The following is a 15,969-nucleotide window of genomic DNA, read 5'->3' on the forward strand; positions in this document are numbered from 1 at the left end:
ACTTTTCATACACTTCCCTGAGGTGCTCAGACTCACTTTCCAGAGCTCCCATGCAGTCACTGCGGCTCTGCTCGCTGTTCTAAAACTGGCAGACTCTCTTTCCCCTCCCAGTTATTTTTTTCCCACTCGGATGACGATGACTCAGGACTTTCTTCTTTTTCCAAAATGGAAATATTTGCATGGTTTTTTTTTTTTTTTCTGAGTATGAAGCTTGACTCTCCTGACATTTTCCACCACTGCCCTTCTGCCTGTGCCCTTTTCATCATAGCACTTGTCTTGGTTTTAATAATATATTATTAGTGTCTGTCTCCCTAACTAGATAGATATTAAGCTTCAGAAGGGCAAGGACCATGCCTGTTTTGTTCACATCTTTATTCCCATTACATGCAGGTGGCTACATGGTACTCCCTGAATGGTAAGTGAACACATGAATGAACAAAACTTCCACATCATTTACAGGTGGCAAGCAGATCCCTAATTCATTAGCTCAGATTATTGCTCGTGACATGATCATTTTTTGAAAAAGTTACAAAACCGTGAGGACTAGGTCCACTAAAATATATATATCAATACTAGCTAATTTCAAATGAGCCATTACAAGTAGTCAACAATCATTTTTCACCTCAGGTTAATTTTCTGACACATCCCTCTTATAACCTCTTACTTAGGAGATCTTATCTCCTGTTTTGTTGAGTAGATAGTGATCAACTAGTTTGAGCTCTCTCATCTATTTTCTCTTCATTGCAAAGTAATTTATTCTCTAGGGGTACTCTCTAATCTCCACTTTCAACATGGAAGGCATAGCAGTCTCTGTTTTCCCCAGATACTCTGGGATCTTGCTTCCTTAATTGCCCCCTTCTATCTATAGCAACTATAATCTCTTCCATTTATCCCTTTCCCTTCTGTCCTCAGATATTCATTCATTCAAGAAATATTTATTAAACACTTACTAAACACTTTGTATTGTTTTTAGGCTCTTTGAATACATCAATGAGTAAATGTTCATGGAATTTATATAGGAGTGGAGGGAGACAGACAGTAAACACGTATGTAGAGTTTTTAAGATTTAAGGAGAGAAATAAAGCAGGGGAGGAGTTTAGGAAGGGTGGTCCTGAGAGTCTTCACTCGGAAGGTAACAGAGCCTTGAAGGAAGTGAGGGAACAAGTCTCACGAGTATCTGGGTGTTACGGGCTGAATTGTGTCCCCCCTCAAATTCATATGTTCAAGTCCTTACCCCCAGTACCTCCGAATGTAACCTTATTTGGAGAGAAGACTTTCAAAGAGATTAAGTTGAAATGGGGGTGGTAATGAGGGTTATGATTTGGCCCACGTGGAAGCAGGAAAACCAGTGAAAAGTGTTTTTATATAGGAAAGACTGATGTGCTGGGTTAACTATAGCTGATAAAATGAAGATGGAGAATTGTGTTTTGAATTTAGCAACGGTGGCCACAGCTAGAGCAGTTTGGTGGAGTTGTGTGCCCCAAAGCCCGACTGTAGTGTGTTTGACAAGGAGAGAAGAGGAATTAAAGACAAAGAGTTCAGAGTTTCGCTGTACTGAGCAACAATGAAATGTGGGAGGTGGAAGGCGAAGTGGGGGGTTTCGCTTCTTTTGCTTTTGGACACAAGAAATTAAGAGCATGTCTGTATGCCGGTATCTTAAAAAAAACAACTTCAGAATTCTGATGGGGTCATAGCCTCCCAGCTATAGCTGCCCAACCAGTCTTCTAATCTTTGGTGCTCTTCTTTTGAAAACACTGCTGAAGAATCCACAGAAGTTGGTTGTTCCTAAACCACAACTCTTATCACTTCACTCAAAAATCTTCACGGTGTCCTTAACTGCATGAAAAGTTCGAAAGCCTTAGCCGAACGTTCAAATCTTCTCCAGTTTGGCCTTTTGCGGTTTTAACTCTTTCTTTGCTCTATAGTGAGGTACAAAGCATGGCAGACCAGGATCAGAAGGCTTGGATGAAAGTCACGGTTCTGTAAATAACTAGCTATGTGACTTTAGAAAAATGACGTAAGTGCACCGGCCCAGGGCTCCTTCTCCTTTATAATGAGGAAGGGGCGTGTCGGATAGACTGGATCACGTAGGTCACCGGCATCTCTAACCAGCCGTAATTCTCAACACCGTCGCGGAAAACGCAGGATCGTCTCCTCAACTCACGTTACCCCTTCCACTTTCAGGAACTACACGTTTTGTGCGGTCACTCATTTTCCCTGCTCTTCTTTTGCCTATCCAAAAGAACCAGGTTTTACAGCGGTAACCCCTTGAAGGTCGGCCGCCTCCCCGCCACCAGGGACTAGCCTCCCACTCTTCCTTTCACTTGGGACTTTCCTCTCCACATTCAGAATCCGCCACGTATTAAGTGCCGCTTCCAACCAATCAAGAAGAAGTTATCTCAGACTTTTGAGGGGCATCGGCTTCCACCACTGATCTTCAAGTGTTCTCTAGCGCCTCGCTTTGAGGGGCGAGGCCAACCAGCACAATGGCCAATCTGCTCTGGGGAAAGGTATTCTGGGAACTGCGGAGCTCATCAATCAGGTAAGAAGGTTGCCGGGAGGAGCGTTTCTCATTGGTAACCGCGTCCGGAAGAGGGCCGGGCCTCGGGCTAAGGAAATACAATTTGATTGGCAGGCGTGCTGTTGACAACCAGGGAAAGCCCACCTTCTCCAACAGGACTAGCCTGGGAGCCCAGAGTGGCAGAGGCCGCAGCCAATCAAAGAGCAGATGCGCGGAAAGTTTGCTCAATGGGCGATGTCCGAGGGAGGCTGTCGCTCAGGTGGCGGTGGCTGAGGCCGGGCTAAGACGTGGCCTGAGAAACGCGGCTGGACGTCCTGACCGTCGGAGCGGCGGCTGGGGTCCCTAGCACGTCCTCGCCCTTGTCCGGGGCTCCGAGCGGCGGGAGAGGCGGGCGCCGGCGGCTGCACCTCCATGCCCGCGCGCGGGGCGGGCCGCTGATGGAGCGCGCCGCCCGCCCGGGGTCGCTGGCACGGGCGCTGCTGCTGCTGCTCCTGCTGCTGCTGCTGCTACCACCGCTGCAGCTGGGGCTCGTGACGGGGACGGTGGCCGCGCGGCGCGCTTCCGACTTCCCCGCATCGACAGTGGAGGCGGCGTTCGGCCTGGGGGCCGCGGCCGCTCCAACTTCGGCCGTGCGGGTGCAGGCGGCGGGCGCCGTGACTGCGGCGGAGGTGACGGTGGAGGACGCCGAGGCTCTGCCGGCGGCCGCGGGGGAGCAGGAGCCGCGGGAGCCGGAACCGGATGACGAGGCCGATCTTCGGCCGTGCCGCAGGTGAGGGGCGCGGGCAGAGCACCCGGACCGCTGACCCCGGGAGTCTACTTGTTTATGCGCGTGCGCCGCGGAGGATCTGGTGGCCGCGGTCCCCCCTCGGCCACGGCCTCTCGCTGGCGGAGGACTGCTGCTGACCTGGGGGAGAACGCGGGGCCGCCTTGCCAGCCCCTGGACCGGAGACTGGCCTCGCTCCGCTCCCCGGCGCCCGATTCTAGCTCCCAGGCGCAAGCAGCATCCTCCAAGGTACCTGGAGGATGCTCGGAGAATGGAGGTCGAGGTGGGAGGGAAACGTCACTTTCCCTCTTGCATTGCTTTCGAGCTTTACTAGTACCCCAAGGGACTTACAGACCCCATTTTTTTTCTTTCGTGAATAACCTTATGTCTGTGCTGGTGTGACAGCTGTTTGGGGAAAGGACTTCACAAAGAGATTTCAACGTTTCCCTTTAAACATATCCCTGTAGTGCCCACGGACCAGGGTTGAGGTCAGTATTTCTGTAATTGAGTTCTGCGGAACACCTGCATCAGAAGCACCTGGGGATGCTGGTTAACTGTACAGTTTTCTAAGTCCGACTCCAGATTTACTGAATTAGACTTTCTCAGGGTAAGAACCTGGAATCTGCAAATTTAACACGCACTCCAGACAATTCTTGAACACACTAAAGTTTAGGAGCTATGGGTGTGTTCTTGAATTTTGGTAGTTCTTTGATATTTATAGGGTTTATTATATAAACATTTAATATAGGGCTGTCTTGGTTGAGTTGCTTCATCTCCTTAAAAACGTTATTTCAAGATACATGTTTTAAAGCACTTTTCAAAGTCTGGACACAAATGTAAGGCATTTTAATGGTAAAATATTTTGCAGATGACTAATCTTAGCACACCCAGGAGGAAAGTGATTTAATAAATGGAATGATAACAGGAGCATTAGATAAATTAATCCAGAATCTGGATTAGAATGTATTGTAAATTTACAATGTGGTAATTACTAGATTATGACAAATGAGGTTTAATTTTTCAGTTAAATATCAGAACCTTGATATTTTGCCTGGAGACTACCATAACTAGGATACGTACTAAAATTCTAGAAGCACCCCTTGAATGTTTATACGTAGATGTTTTTAAAGTGGCAAACGTCTGGCAAAATTTTCATAGGTTTTGCTAATGAGTTAGCTATCCAGAAAGAGTGTTTTTGTTTCTCTTAAAGAAACTTCTGAAGCACTTGCTCAAAGTAAGTTACATGAAGTAGAGAAACACGTTTCATTTTTCTTAAAATACACATCCACTGCAGCAGGTATTTATTGGCACTTGAGAGGCCCCCAGGATGCCCTGGGGTTACAGAGCTTAGGCAGATAGCCCCTGTCCTCCAAGAGGAAGTGCAGTGAGGATTAAATAAGGGGACCCGGGCTTCCCTGGTGGTGCAGTGGTTGAGAGTCCGCCTGCCGATGCAGGGGACACGGGTTCGTGCCCCGGTCTGGGAGGATCCCACATGCAGCGGAGCAGCTGGGCCCGTGAGCCATGGCCGCTGAGCCTGCGCGTCCAGAGCCTGTGCTCCGCAAGGGGAGAGGCCACAGCAGTGAGAGGCCCGCGTACCGCAGGAAAAAAAAATAATAATAAATAAGGGGACCCATAATGACTGTACAGGGCAGAAGCCATGCAAATTACGTGCCATCAGTGTCCCAGGGTTTTTGTAGTGTTCAGTGGGTGGAGTACCCAGGTGAGGTAGAAGAGAAGATGAGAAAATGTTGTGGCAGAATGAGTTGTTTCCTGAAAAGTGGGTAGAACTGTGATGGGCAGAGGCTGGACTTGAGGAGACAGCAAGAGGTGCAAAAGCTGGGAAGTATGTTTAGGGAACATTGTTTTGTTTGTATGCATCTGTGTGTGTGTGTGTGTGTGTGTGTGTGTGTGTGTGTGACCTGTGCGTACGAGAGAGATACAGACGTGTGCTGGGCAGCGAGGGATAGAAGATAAGGCTAGAAAAATAGGTTGGGGCACATTGTATGTATACAGCCATATGCTAGTAACATCGTCATCACTTGGGAACATGTTAGAAATCCAGAATCAGGCACCGCCCAGATCCACTGAAAGAGTATCTGCGTTTTAACAAGATCAGCGTCAATTCACATACACACTACAGTTTGAGAAGTCTTGGTGTAGAGTATCTCGAATGCCAGACCTGATTGAAGTTTGTGCTTAAGGAATATTTCTCCAGCAATGCTGTGTACTGAAAACTTGAGGAAAGGATACCAAAAGGAGCGTGTTATAGCGGTGCCGATGAGAGGTGTACTACTGTCCAGTGGATATAGAACAGAAGGGGTAGATTTGAGAGATCGGAAGCAGAACCTTGGTTCCTGGCAAATGAATTGATTCCTCCTCCCTGGGTACCGCCGTCTGAAGATGGAGAACAGGGTGGCTAAAAGGTGAGAGCACAGGTGGGAAAGTGGAAAGATTTAGGGGAGCAGGGAGGAAAAGGTAAGGGGTTTGGTGTTGGACGTGGTGACTTGGAGGTGCTGGCAGGACATCCAGAGGGAGAGATTAGGTAGGAAACAAGCGACTACAGTTGGAGAGATGTCAGGGTAAATGGTTGAAACTGTGTGAAGAGGAGACTCATGATAAAAATCTCAGGAAATGCCTTATGTTTTAGAGAAGATGAGCCAGCAAAGCAGACAAAGGTACAGCTGGCTAGGCTTGAGGCGTAGGGTGAGGACTGAGAAGATGAGGGATTTGGCATGAGCACAGTTATAGGAGTTAAAGAGTCATCCTTTTGGGGAATTCCCTGGTGGTCCAGTGGTTAGGACTCTGCGCTTCCACTGCCCAGGGAACTAAGATCCTCCAAGCCACGCTCTGCAGCAAAAAAAAAAAAAAAAAAAGATTCATCCTTTTTGGCTCCACTTCCTTAGTCCCTCACTGTTAAACCTGATGGGACCTCTGCCTCTGATCTTTATACATTCAGAGGGTGGGAGCCTATACAGACAGGTTGAAAAAGGAAGGAATAGAAGAGGAGGCGAAGGTAGTTGGCAAGCAAGAGGACCACTTCTTTCTCAGAAAGAAGAGTGAAAATAGAGGAATTTTGCCTGCCAGAGAGTAAGTGATCTTTGGCAAACAGAATTGGCTGGGAAGAGATAGGCCAGGGTTTAAGGGTCTTCCTGGTAACTTAAGATAGTGTGGAAAGTTTGAGAAATCTTTTTTTTTTTTTTTTTTTTTTTGCGGTACGCGGGCCTCTCACTGCTGTGGCCTCTCCCGTTGCGGAGCACAGGCTCCGGACGCGCAGGCTCAGCGGCCATGGCTCACGGGCCCAGCCGCTCCGCGGCATGTGGGATCTTCCCGGACCGGGGCACGAACCCGTGTCCCCTGCATCGGCAGGCAGACTCTTTCACTGCACCACCAGGGAAGCCCGAGAAATCTTGAGTAAGTAGATTGGCAGAATCAACAAGAGATAAGTATGCAGTGTTTGTAAAACTTTTGTTTTTAAGTGCTCTTCAGAAAAAAGTAAAAAAAAGAGAATATCAGTTCTATAATAATAGACCAATATCCTGTTTATTTAAAGAAGGAAGATTAGGGGAACAAATTTGGATTAACCAAGCCTTTACTGCAAACAGCTGTGAAAAACCATGGTCCTTGCAAAACTTTTTAAAAGAGGGAGATGGGGAATGAAGGTCTTTGTTTTTGCATGTTGTCTTTTGATGCCAAGAAGCAGAATGAGTCTCGCTAGTTTATTTTTTTTTTATCTTGATGAAATTTTCATTGGTTTCAGTCTAAATGCTTACTCTGCATCTCAAACATGTGAATGAGTGAGTAAACTACTTTTTTCCTCTTTAAAAAGTAGCTAAAATAAACTTGTTTTTCTGGTAGCAGTCTTGTCAGTGCTTGTCCTGTTAAATATTACATTTAGTTGAAATTTAAATGAGATGGTCAGTGCAGAAAATTGGGAAGAAAGTCAAAATCTCACCTCACTGTTTGGTTTTGTGCACGCACATTGGCATAAGTTGTGAGTTACCAGTTTTCCGACTTCAGCACAAATAACAAGCTGCAAAGTGTCACTTGGGGTTCTTGTGATGGGATGAGCATCTTCATATTGACATCTGACAGCCCTGGAAGTTGTAAAGCACTAGTTTTAACTATGACACTAATTTGTAAAATATGTGTTCCTTTTGCCTCTGAGTTCCCTCTAACAAAAGTACTACTAAATTTGACATTCATCTAATGGTGCTTCTTTAATTTGTGCACCTGTAAACTGAAATTTTTGGATTTAATGAGTTGTAACCTGAAAATACTTTGCAAATGTAAGATGATTTAATTTTTTTTATTTATTTATTTATTTATTTATTTATTTATTTTGGGGGGGTATGCGGACCTCTCACTGCTGTGGCCTCTCCTGTTGTGGAGCACAGTCTCCGGACGCACAGGCTCAGCAGCCATGGCTCACGGGCCCAGCCGCTCCATGGCATGTGGGATCTTCCCGGACCGGGGCACGAACCCGCGTCCTCCGCATCAGCAGGTGGACTCTCAACCACTGCCCCACCAGGGAAGCCCCTTTATTTATTTTTTATACAGCAGGTTCTTATTAGTTATCTATATTATACATATTAGTGTATATATGTCAGTTCATCCCACCACCCACCCCAGCCCCCGCCACTTCCCCCCCCTTGGTGTCCATACATTTGTTCTCTACATCTGTGTCTCTATTTCTGCCTTGCAAACCAGTTCATCTGTACCATATTTCTAGATTCCACATATATGCGTTAATATATGATATTTGTTTTTCTCTTTCTGACTTACTTCACTCTGTATGACAGTCTCTAGGTCCATCCACATCTCTACAAATGACCAAGTTTCGTTCCTTTTTATGGCTGAGTAATATTCCATTGTATATATGTACCACATCTTCTTTATCCATTCGTCTGTCGATGGGCATAGAGCTTGCTTCCATGACCTGGCTATTGTACATAGTGCTGCAGTGAACATTGGGGTGCGTGTGTCTTTTTTTTTTTTTTTGCCGTACGCGAACCTCTCACTGTTGTGGCCTCTCCCGTTGCGGAGCACAGCTCCGGATGCGCAGGCTCAGCGGCCATGGCTCACGGGCCCAGCCACTCCGCGGCATGCGGGATCTTCCCAGACCGGGGCACTAACCCGTGTCCCCTGCATCGGCAGGCGGACTCTCAACCACTGCGCCACCAGGGAAGCCCTGCATGTGTCTTTTTGAACTATGATTTTCTCAGGGTATATGCCCAGTAGTGAGATTGCTGGGTCATATGGTAATTCTATTTTTAGGTTTTTAAGGAACCTCCATACTGTTCTCCATAGAATTCCCTTTTATTTCTTTCTCCTCTCTGTCCTTTTACAAATTGATCTGATCTGAATCAGTGGTACAGAAATCTGTGGTCTTCCTCAGATCTTCAGATTCATAATCAAGTCTTTATCTTTTAAACTAAAATGACTATTGAATAATAGAGTCTTAGGATACACTGTTGAAAGGGAACTCAGTTATCTGCTCACTTTTCTGACCCCAGACTTTTAAATTTGACTACAAATCACACTGAAGAAAGAATTTGTGCATAAGTATCAAGGCAGGCTGTAAGCCAAAATAAACATGCTTTCGGTGAGTAATGGATTAGCCTTCCTGTCTATAATTGTCTTTTTTTTAAAAATTTTAAAAATTTTTTGGCTGCGTTGGGTCTCCATTGCTGTGCATGGGCTCTTCTCTAGTTGCTGCGAGTGGGGTCTACTCTTTGTTGCGGTGCCGTGGCTTCTCTTGTTGCGGAGCACGGGCTCTAGGTGCATGGGCTTCAGTAGTTGTGGCTTGCGGGCTCTAGAGCGCAGGCTCAGTAGTTGTGGCTCACGGGCTCTAGAGCGCAGGTTCAGTAGTTGTGGCACATGGGCTTAGCTGCTCCGCGGCATGTGGGCTTTTCCCGGACCAGGGATCGAACCCATGTCCCCTGCATTGGTAGGCAGATTCTTAACCACTGTGCCACCAGGGAAGCCCCTATAATTGTCTTTTTAGCTTAACTGACACCTGGACTCTGGATATGATATGTGACAGGATTGAGGAAACGGTTCTGTATTCACACTCCTGGGCGCAGAAGGCGACCTGTCTTTATCAGCTGCTGTGAGCTGTGGCTTCCACATGTTCCTTCATTTCCTAAATACTGCCTGGAAACTCCATCTGCTTTTTTTCCTTTTTTTGTAAGAGAGGAGCTGCCTGTACATTTTTATGACAAAACGTTTTAAAATACAGAAAGGAGAGCTGGTAGGTTTCAGAACTAAATGTGAGAGGAGAGATTAATTTTTAATTTTTTTCACGCTGCTCTGTCACTAACCATTTTATTTAAAAAGTTTCCTAGGATAAAGCAGAAAAAGTGCTTCGAAAAATGTTTTAGTCTAACTGGAAAATGATATCTGCCGCTCTCATGTGGTTTATAACATTGAAAACTTAGATTGTATTTCTTTAAGGTTTAGGTGATATGTCAAAGTTATATAGTTAGTACGTTTCGGCACTATGTTTGGATTTGGGGCATGGCTAGTCTTGTGACAGGTTTAAATGAAGTTTGATTGGAAGATTTACTTAGTAGGTGAGGACTAAGAAGTAAAGTACAATTAGTACGTTTGTTTTTCAACAAGAATCTGTGCTTCCTTGAGTGACAGCATGTATTTTAGGAAGAGGATTCTTGGTTACATCAAAAGAGCAGATTTAACCCAAGCACATTTTTAACTTTGTGACTTCTTTTTCCCCACAACAGGAAATGTACAATTTTAAAATAAGCAGTTGTTACTGTAGAAACCATTTAATTGATACAATGTTCTACTGTCACCTGCGTCTGTTTCACCTGGGAAATTTATACAGGCATTAAGACCCCTTCAAAGTTACTGTATGAAGGAATTCAGCATTTACTTATCAGACTCGGATAAACTTAATTGTAAACAGCCAGGTATTCTGGGTGACAGAAGTCAGAGCAAACAAAATTTTTTTTAAAATTGGGTATCCATTGTGGCCTAAGGTCATTTCTGCTCGGTTAAGGGCAAAATCAAAGCAGTAGCAGGATATGTGGCATCTTGATGAGACTCCTGGGAGGAATAAAAGCTGCACATTATAGTAATATAGGAGTTGCCACTTACGCAGACATATGGCTAACAGAACGATAGAGTTAAAAACCCTGAAGTTTAGGCTTCAGAATTCTGTCCAGAACCTCTTCTTCTGGTGCCTTAGGCAAGTGCATCTTTTCACATCTTTCTTAGCTTCTTTTTTGTTTTTGTTTTATGTGAATAGTAGTATCTGCCCTAGCAAGAGTTATTCATTCAACCAACATTTATTGCATTTGATTAGGGGCTCTGCACTGTTAGGTGCTGAGGGTAGATAAACGGGCCCCTGGGCTGTCCTGGAGTCCCAGGTCTGAGAGGGAGATACATGTGTTAGAGAATTAGCTGTACTAGAATGGATGAAAAGTGACATAAGAAGAGTTTGAGAGTGAAGAGAATGGAGACGTCAAGTGAGTGAGTCCTTGAAAGTGAAGTGTCAAGGACAGTCTCAGCTGCAGGGATGACGTGAGCAAGGGCTCAGAGTAGTGGTTTCTGAGCCAGGGCTCCTAGACCCCTATGCACCTGCCTATGCGGGATCCATGAGATCGCCCTTATTTTCCAAATAACCTAATGGAAATTGGACATTCACTGAGGAGAAGGCTAATTAAAAAGTCAAGTTTCTCAGTTTTGAACTGGAATTATACCAAACTTAATTAGTAATTTTAGCTACTTCTTTCCAGAAGCCTTGAATATTTTGATTGGTACTTAAATAGTTCCTCTAAAGATGGGGGGAATTCATTAGAAGTGATGTTTTAGGGGCACATGAAATCATTGAAGACATGCGACAAAAACCAAATTAACAAGGGAACTTTGTTCAAAAGGTTAGAAACCTAGGTTATGCCAGATTAGTGCTATACCAAGCAGTGTGGCCTTATTCACTGGGCGCAGGGAACTTCGGAAGTTTATCAGATCTCTATTATAGAAACAAAGCTGTTGGGAAAAAAACAAAAAAGCGGTCGGGAGAGCAAGGGGGACGAGACCAGGGGCAGAAAGTCTTTTTTTTTTAAAATTAATTAATTTATTTATTTATTATTTTTGGCTGCATTGGGTCTTCATTGCTGCACGCGGGCTTTCTCTAGTTGCGGCGAGCGGCGGCTACTCTTTGTTATGGCGTGCAGGCTTCTCATTGTGGTGGCTTCTCTTGTTGTGGAGCATGGGCTCTAGAGCGCAGGCTTAGTAGTTGTGGCGCACGGGCTTAGTTGCTCTGCGGCACATGGGATCTTCCCGGACCAGGGATCGAAACCATGTCCCCTGCATTGGCAGGTGGATTCCCAACCACTGAGACACCAGGGAAGCCTGGCAGAAAGTCTTTCTGAAGATGTTCTAATGAGACATGTGAATCTGTTGTAGGACAAGGACAGTGAGACTGAAGAAGAATGAAAAGATTTAAAGGAAGCTATAGAAGTAGAGCCCAGAGTACATGACTGTTGTCTAAATGTAGAGCAAGGGCGGATCTGATTTCTGATTTAGATGTTCAGTGATGGGATGGATGCAGAAAGCTGGGAGAGGGAAGGGAAGTTTTCTGAAGGCTTTGTGGTGATGCCCTGCTGAAAATGCAGAGATAGTGTTCTTATATATACATAAGACATACGCATATTTTATTGTTGGATTTTTTATTTGTTTTGAAAATGAAAGAAGTTTACTGTTCTTCTCTGTATATACCTCTAGCACAAGTTACGACATATTCAGAAAAAATACAGCTTTTGTATTTGGTTATAAGTAGCTGTCAGATTACACATAGAGTAAGCAGCGGGCTTTGGATAAAGCTGGAACTCTTTGGCCCGCTTGTTAGAGATTGAGAGCTGTCGGGATGGCAGGTGAGGAGGGGCAAGGACTGGGCCAGAATGGGAGGCAGCCAGTGTCCCAGCTGCCACTGCAGGGATGCCTGACGAGGGGATGAACCTGGCCATCGGATGAGGTCATTGCAAACCTTTCTTGAGAGGATCTTTGAAGAATGGGGTTGTGGGTGAGAGAACTGTGCTTGCTGTTGAATCATCGAAACAAATGCCTTTGTAAACCGAAGCAATGTGTTAAGTGAGAGAAGTTTCAAAAGGGTTTGCTGACAGAGTTGATCAATAGACCGTCTTCATCCAGGTAATGGATTATTTTTTTTTACTCCTAGGCAATAGCCCTTTGAGATAAATCACTCTTTGCCAGACTGACCTTATCCTGAGACTCACCTCAGGTACTTGTTAAGCTATCGTCTCCCAACCCTGTTCTGGGGAGGGGACCTGTGAACCTTTACTGGTTGTTTCTTTTTTGTTTTTTTTTTTTGCGGTATGTGGGCCTCTCACTGTTGTGGCCTCTCCCGTTGCGGAGCACAGGCTCCGGACGCGCAGGCTCAGCGGCCATGGCTCACGGGCCCAGCCGCTCCGGGGCATGTGGGATCCTCCCGGACCGGGGCACGAACCCGCGTCCCCTGCACCGGCAGGCGGACTCTCAACCACTGCGCCACCAGGGAAGCCCTACCTTTACTGGTTTTTAACAAGCACTCCAGATTATTTTGATAATCAGGCAAATTTGAGTTATGCTGAGCTGAGTGAAATAGTCCTGTTTTACCCATGAAAAAGCAATTCGAATGGAGCCGTGAGCAGAACAAGAGCAGAGCCATGGGGCTGGGCACACAGGGCTGACTTCAAAGCTCTGATTCTTTCCACAGGAAATGCTGCTTCTGCAGTTCCTTTGATCTTTAAATAAGTTAAGAGTTTTTCATCTTGCTCATAGAAACCTCCAAACAGGCCGAGTGGATCGTGGGGAGATAAAGGGCCTTAGGTTCTCCCTGATTTTTGGTGGGGGGCGGTGGCAGGCTCATTATTCAGCTCTCACTGGTGTTTGTTCTAAATGCCATATCTTATTGCCACCTCTGACTGTCCTGCATACACCCCGAGGACTTTGTTTTTCAGCAGAGCCTGTCTCCTGGATGCTTCTCTCTCCAAGAATGTGATAAGGTCTGACAGTCTAAATCGTTACATATCTCCTTGGCCGAGTGGTGCTGCCCAGTTCCAGCCATGGCAGAGGGGGAAACTCCCTTCCAGAGACGTGCTTGGGACAGAACCCATAACTTGTAGCAGAGGAGAATGAAGAATTTTTTTTTTTGATACCTGACAGGGTTTGTTATGGGAGTTTCTGTTGTTCCCATTAAGAGAGGTGAAAAGAATTACGGATGCGCCATCCAAATCAAAGAATCAGATTATACTAAATATCAATAGCAGTTAAGAGGGTGATGTACTTAATTGTTCCTGCCCACGTGTTTGTCTTTCTTTCCGTTATTGCTAGAATTCACACATATTCTCTAAATATAGTAGTTCATCATCTGAAAATTTCTTGTTTATTTTAAAAAGCAGAATCTTTGACTCAGTTCAACGCACCTCACATTACAGGTTTTCAGTGATAGTTAGATATTAAACTCCAAATTACTTATTAAAATGTGTTTTATATATACATAAGACATATGCATACTTTATTGTTGGGTTTTTCTTTGTTTTGAAAATGAAAGTTAAAATTTTACCATTTTTCTCTGTATAAACCTCTAGCACAAATAACTACACATTCGGAAAAAGTGTAGCTTTTTCGTTGTTGTTAACAGTGGAATGCCTAGCATGATTAAATGAACAACATTGGTTCTGAATTTTAAAGAAATAGCGTCTGAAGTGTTCCAGTGGTCTCCTTAATTCTTCATGGGTTACACTTTGCGTATACTAAGTTTTGTCTCAATTAGAGGGTTTTTCATTCTACCATTTATTTATGGTTAATGATTATTGAACAGAAAAATCGGATCTTTCTGCAGTAGGACTAGGAAAGAGTTGACTTGGCTCTGAACCCTTGATCTCTAACTGAATTAGAGTCTATTGCTTTTATTTGTAAATTGACACATCTAAGGTATGAGGCTTTTCTTTGGAAATTTTATTGAAGTATAGTTGATATACAATGCTATATTAATTTCTTCTGTATACCAAAATGACTCAGATGTGTGTGTGTGTACATATATATGTATATGTACACACACACACACATATATATTCTTTTCATATTCTTTTCCATTCTGGCTTGTCAGGTATGAATTTTTTTATACCTTCATCATAACATAATTTTTTGGCTCATATTCTCCTCATCCAACTCCCAGTAGATCTCTTGAGAATGCAGGGTAATGCATGGGGAAAGGAGTTGAATTGTTACTTTTCTTTTGTTGTGTTATTGAAAATTACTAGTTTGTAGTGTGGCAAAAAATCTTTATTTTCACAGTTGAGACTGAGTTACCATTTGAAAAATTCAAAGTGAGAATTAGTGTATAGTTGGGGAACTAAATTAACACTTTTATTCACTTGATAAGTGTATTCATTTGCTAAACAATTAAGTTCTTTGAAAGGTTTCACATGAGTGTACTTGAACTGGTTTGTCTTAATCGACTTGTAGCTTTACTTTGAATTTGTATGTATTGTATATGAAGTAGGATAGATAAAAGTTACATTTTATAAGCTGAACCAGGAACATAACTATATGTGCTTGGAATTTGCATGGTCTTTCAGAAGCAGACCGGTATACCTAACAAATTCCTAGAACAATTATTCAACAAACCCTTTCATTCCACAAATATTTATTGAGAGCTTGTCGTGTATCTGGGGTATATGTTGCAGGATGCAAAGGAACAGTAGCTGCAAAGTCCCTGAGGAAAAATCATGCATGATGTGTTTGAGGAATTGGGGGTATCAGTCTGGGGATATTGATTTTGGATACGTGCACTTTGAGAAGCCTGTAGGACAATCTGAATCTGGCAGGCAGTGGGACTTCCCTGGTGGCACAGTGGTTAAGAATCTGCCTGTCAATGCAGGGGACATGGGTTCAAGCCCTGGTCCGTGAAGATCCCACATGCCGTGGAGCAGCTAAGCCCATGCGCCACAACTACTGAGCCCACGTGCCACAACTACCGAAGCCCATGCGCCTAGAGCCCGTGCTCCACAACAAGAGAAGCCACCGCAATGAGAAGCCTGCGCACTGCAATGAAGAGTAGCCCCCGCTCGTCACAAATAGAGAAAGCCCGCGTGCAGCAACGAAGACCCAACGCAGCCAGAAATAAATAAATAAAATAAATAAATTTATTAGAAAAAAAAATCTGGCAGGCAGTTACATATGTATGCCCAGAGTTCAGGGAAGGGGCCTGGAACCAGAGATAGAAATTTGGAAGTTGCCAGTATATAGATGATATTTTCATCTATGAGACCACCAAAGAAAAGTACGTGTAGGTAGAGAATATTTTCAGAGATAGGAGAGGTGAGGAGGGAGCAGGAAATGAAACTGCTACAAGGAAGCATAGAACTAAGAACAAATAATCAGGAGAAGATGGTGCCCTGGAAGCCGCGTGAAGAGTGGTTGATAGAGGATAAACAACAAGGTCCTACTGTAGAGCACAGGGAACTATATTCAATATCCTGTAATAAACCATATTGGAAAACAATATGAAAAAGAACATACACAGACACACACGTATGTATAACTGAATCACTTTGGTGTACGCTAGAGACTAACACAACACTGTAAATCAACTGTACTTAAATTTAAAAAAAAAAAAAACTTAGGGGCTTCCCTGGTGGCGCAGTGGTTGAGAGTCCGC

At 44.4% G+C, this 15,969-nt stretch overlaps 1 protein-coding gene across 2 annotated transcripts in view; it reads left to right on the forward strand.

The window, feature by feature from the left end:
* The first annotated feature begins 2,744 nt into the window (after window positions 1-2,744).
* EIF2AK3 (eukaryotic translation initiation factor 2 alpha kinase 3) overlaps window positions 2,745-15,969 on the forward strand; it is a 75,420-nt gene continuing 62,195 nt past the window's right edge. The window contains exon 1 of one of the 2 annotated variants that reach the window (XM_067704428.1): window positions 2,745-3,290. In XM_067704428.1, the coding sequence (XP_067560529.1) occupies window positions 2,959-3,290 (332 nt within the window). In that variant the 5' untranslated portion in view covers window positions 2,745-2,958. The remainder of the gene's footprint in view (window positions 3,291-15,969) is intronic. The other variant, XM_067704427.1, reaches the window with a different exon arrangement.

The sequence above is a fragment of the Pseudorca crassidens genome, chromosome 14 (genome assembly GCF_039906515.1).
Source record: "Pseudorca crassidens isolate mPseCra1 chromosome 14, mPseCra1.hap1, whole genome shotgun sequence".
Classification (NCBI taxonomy): Eukaryota; Metazoa; Chordata; class Mammalia; order Artiodactyla; family Delphinidae; genus Pseudorca; species Pseudorca crassidens.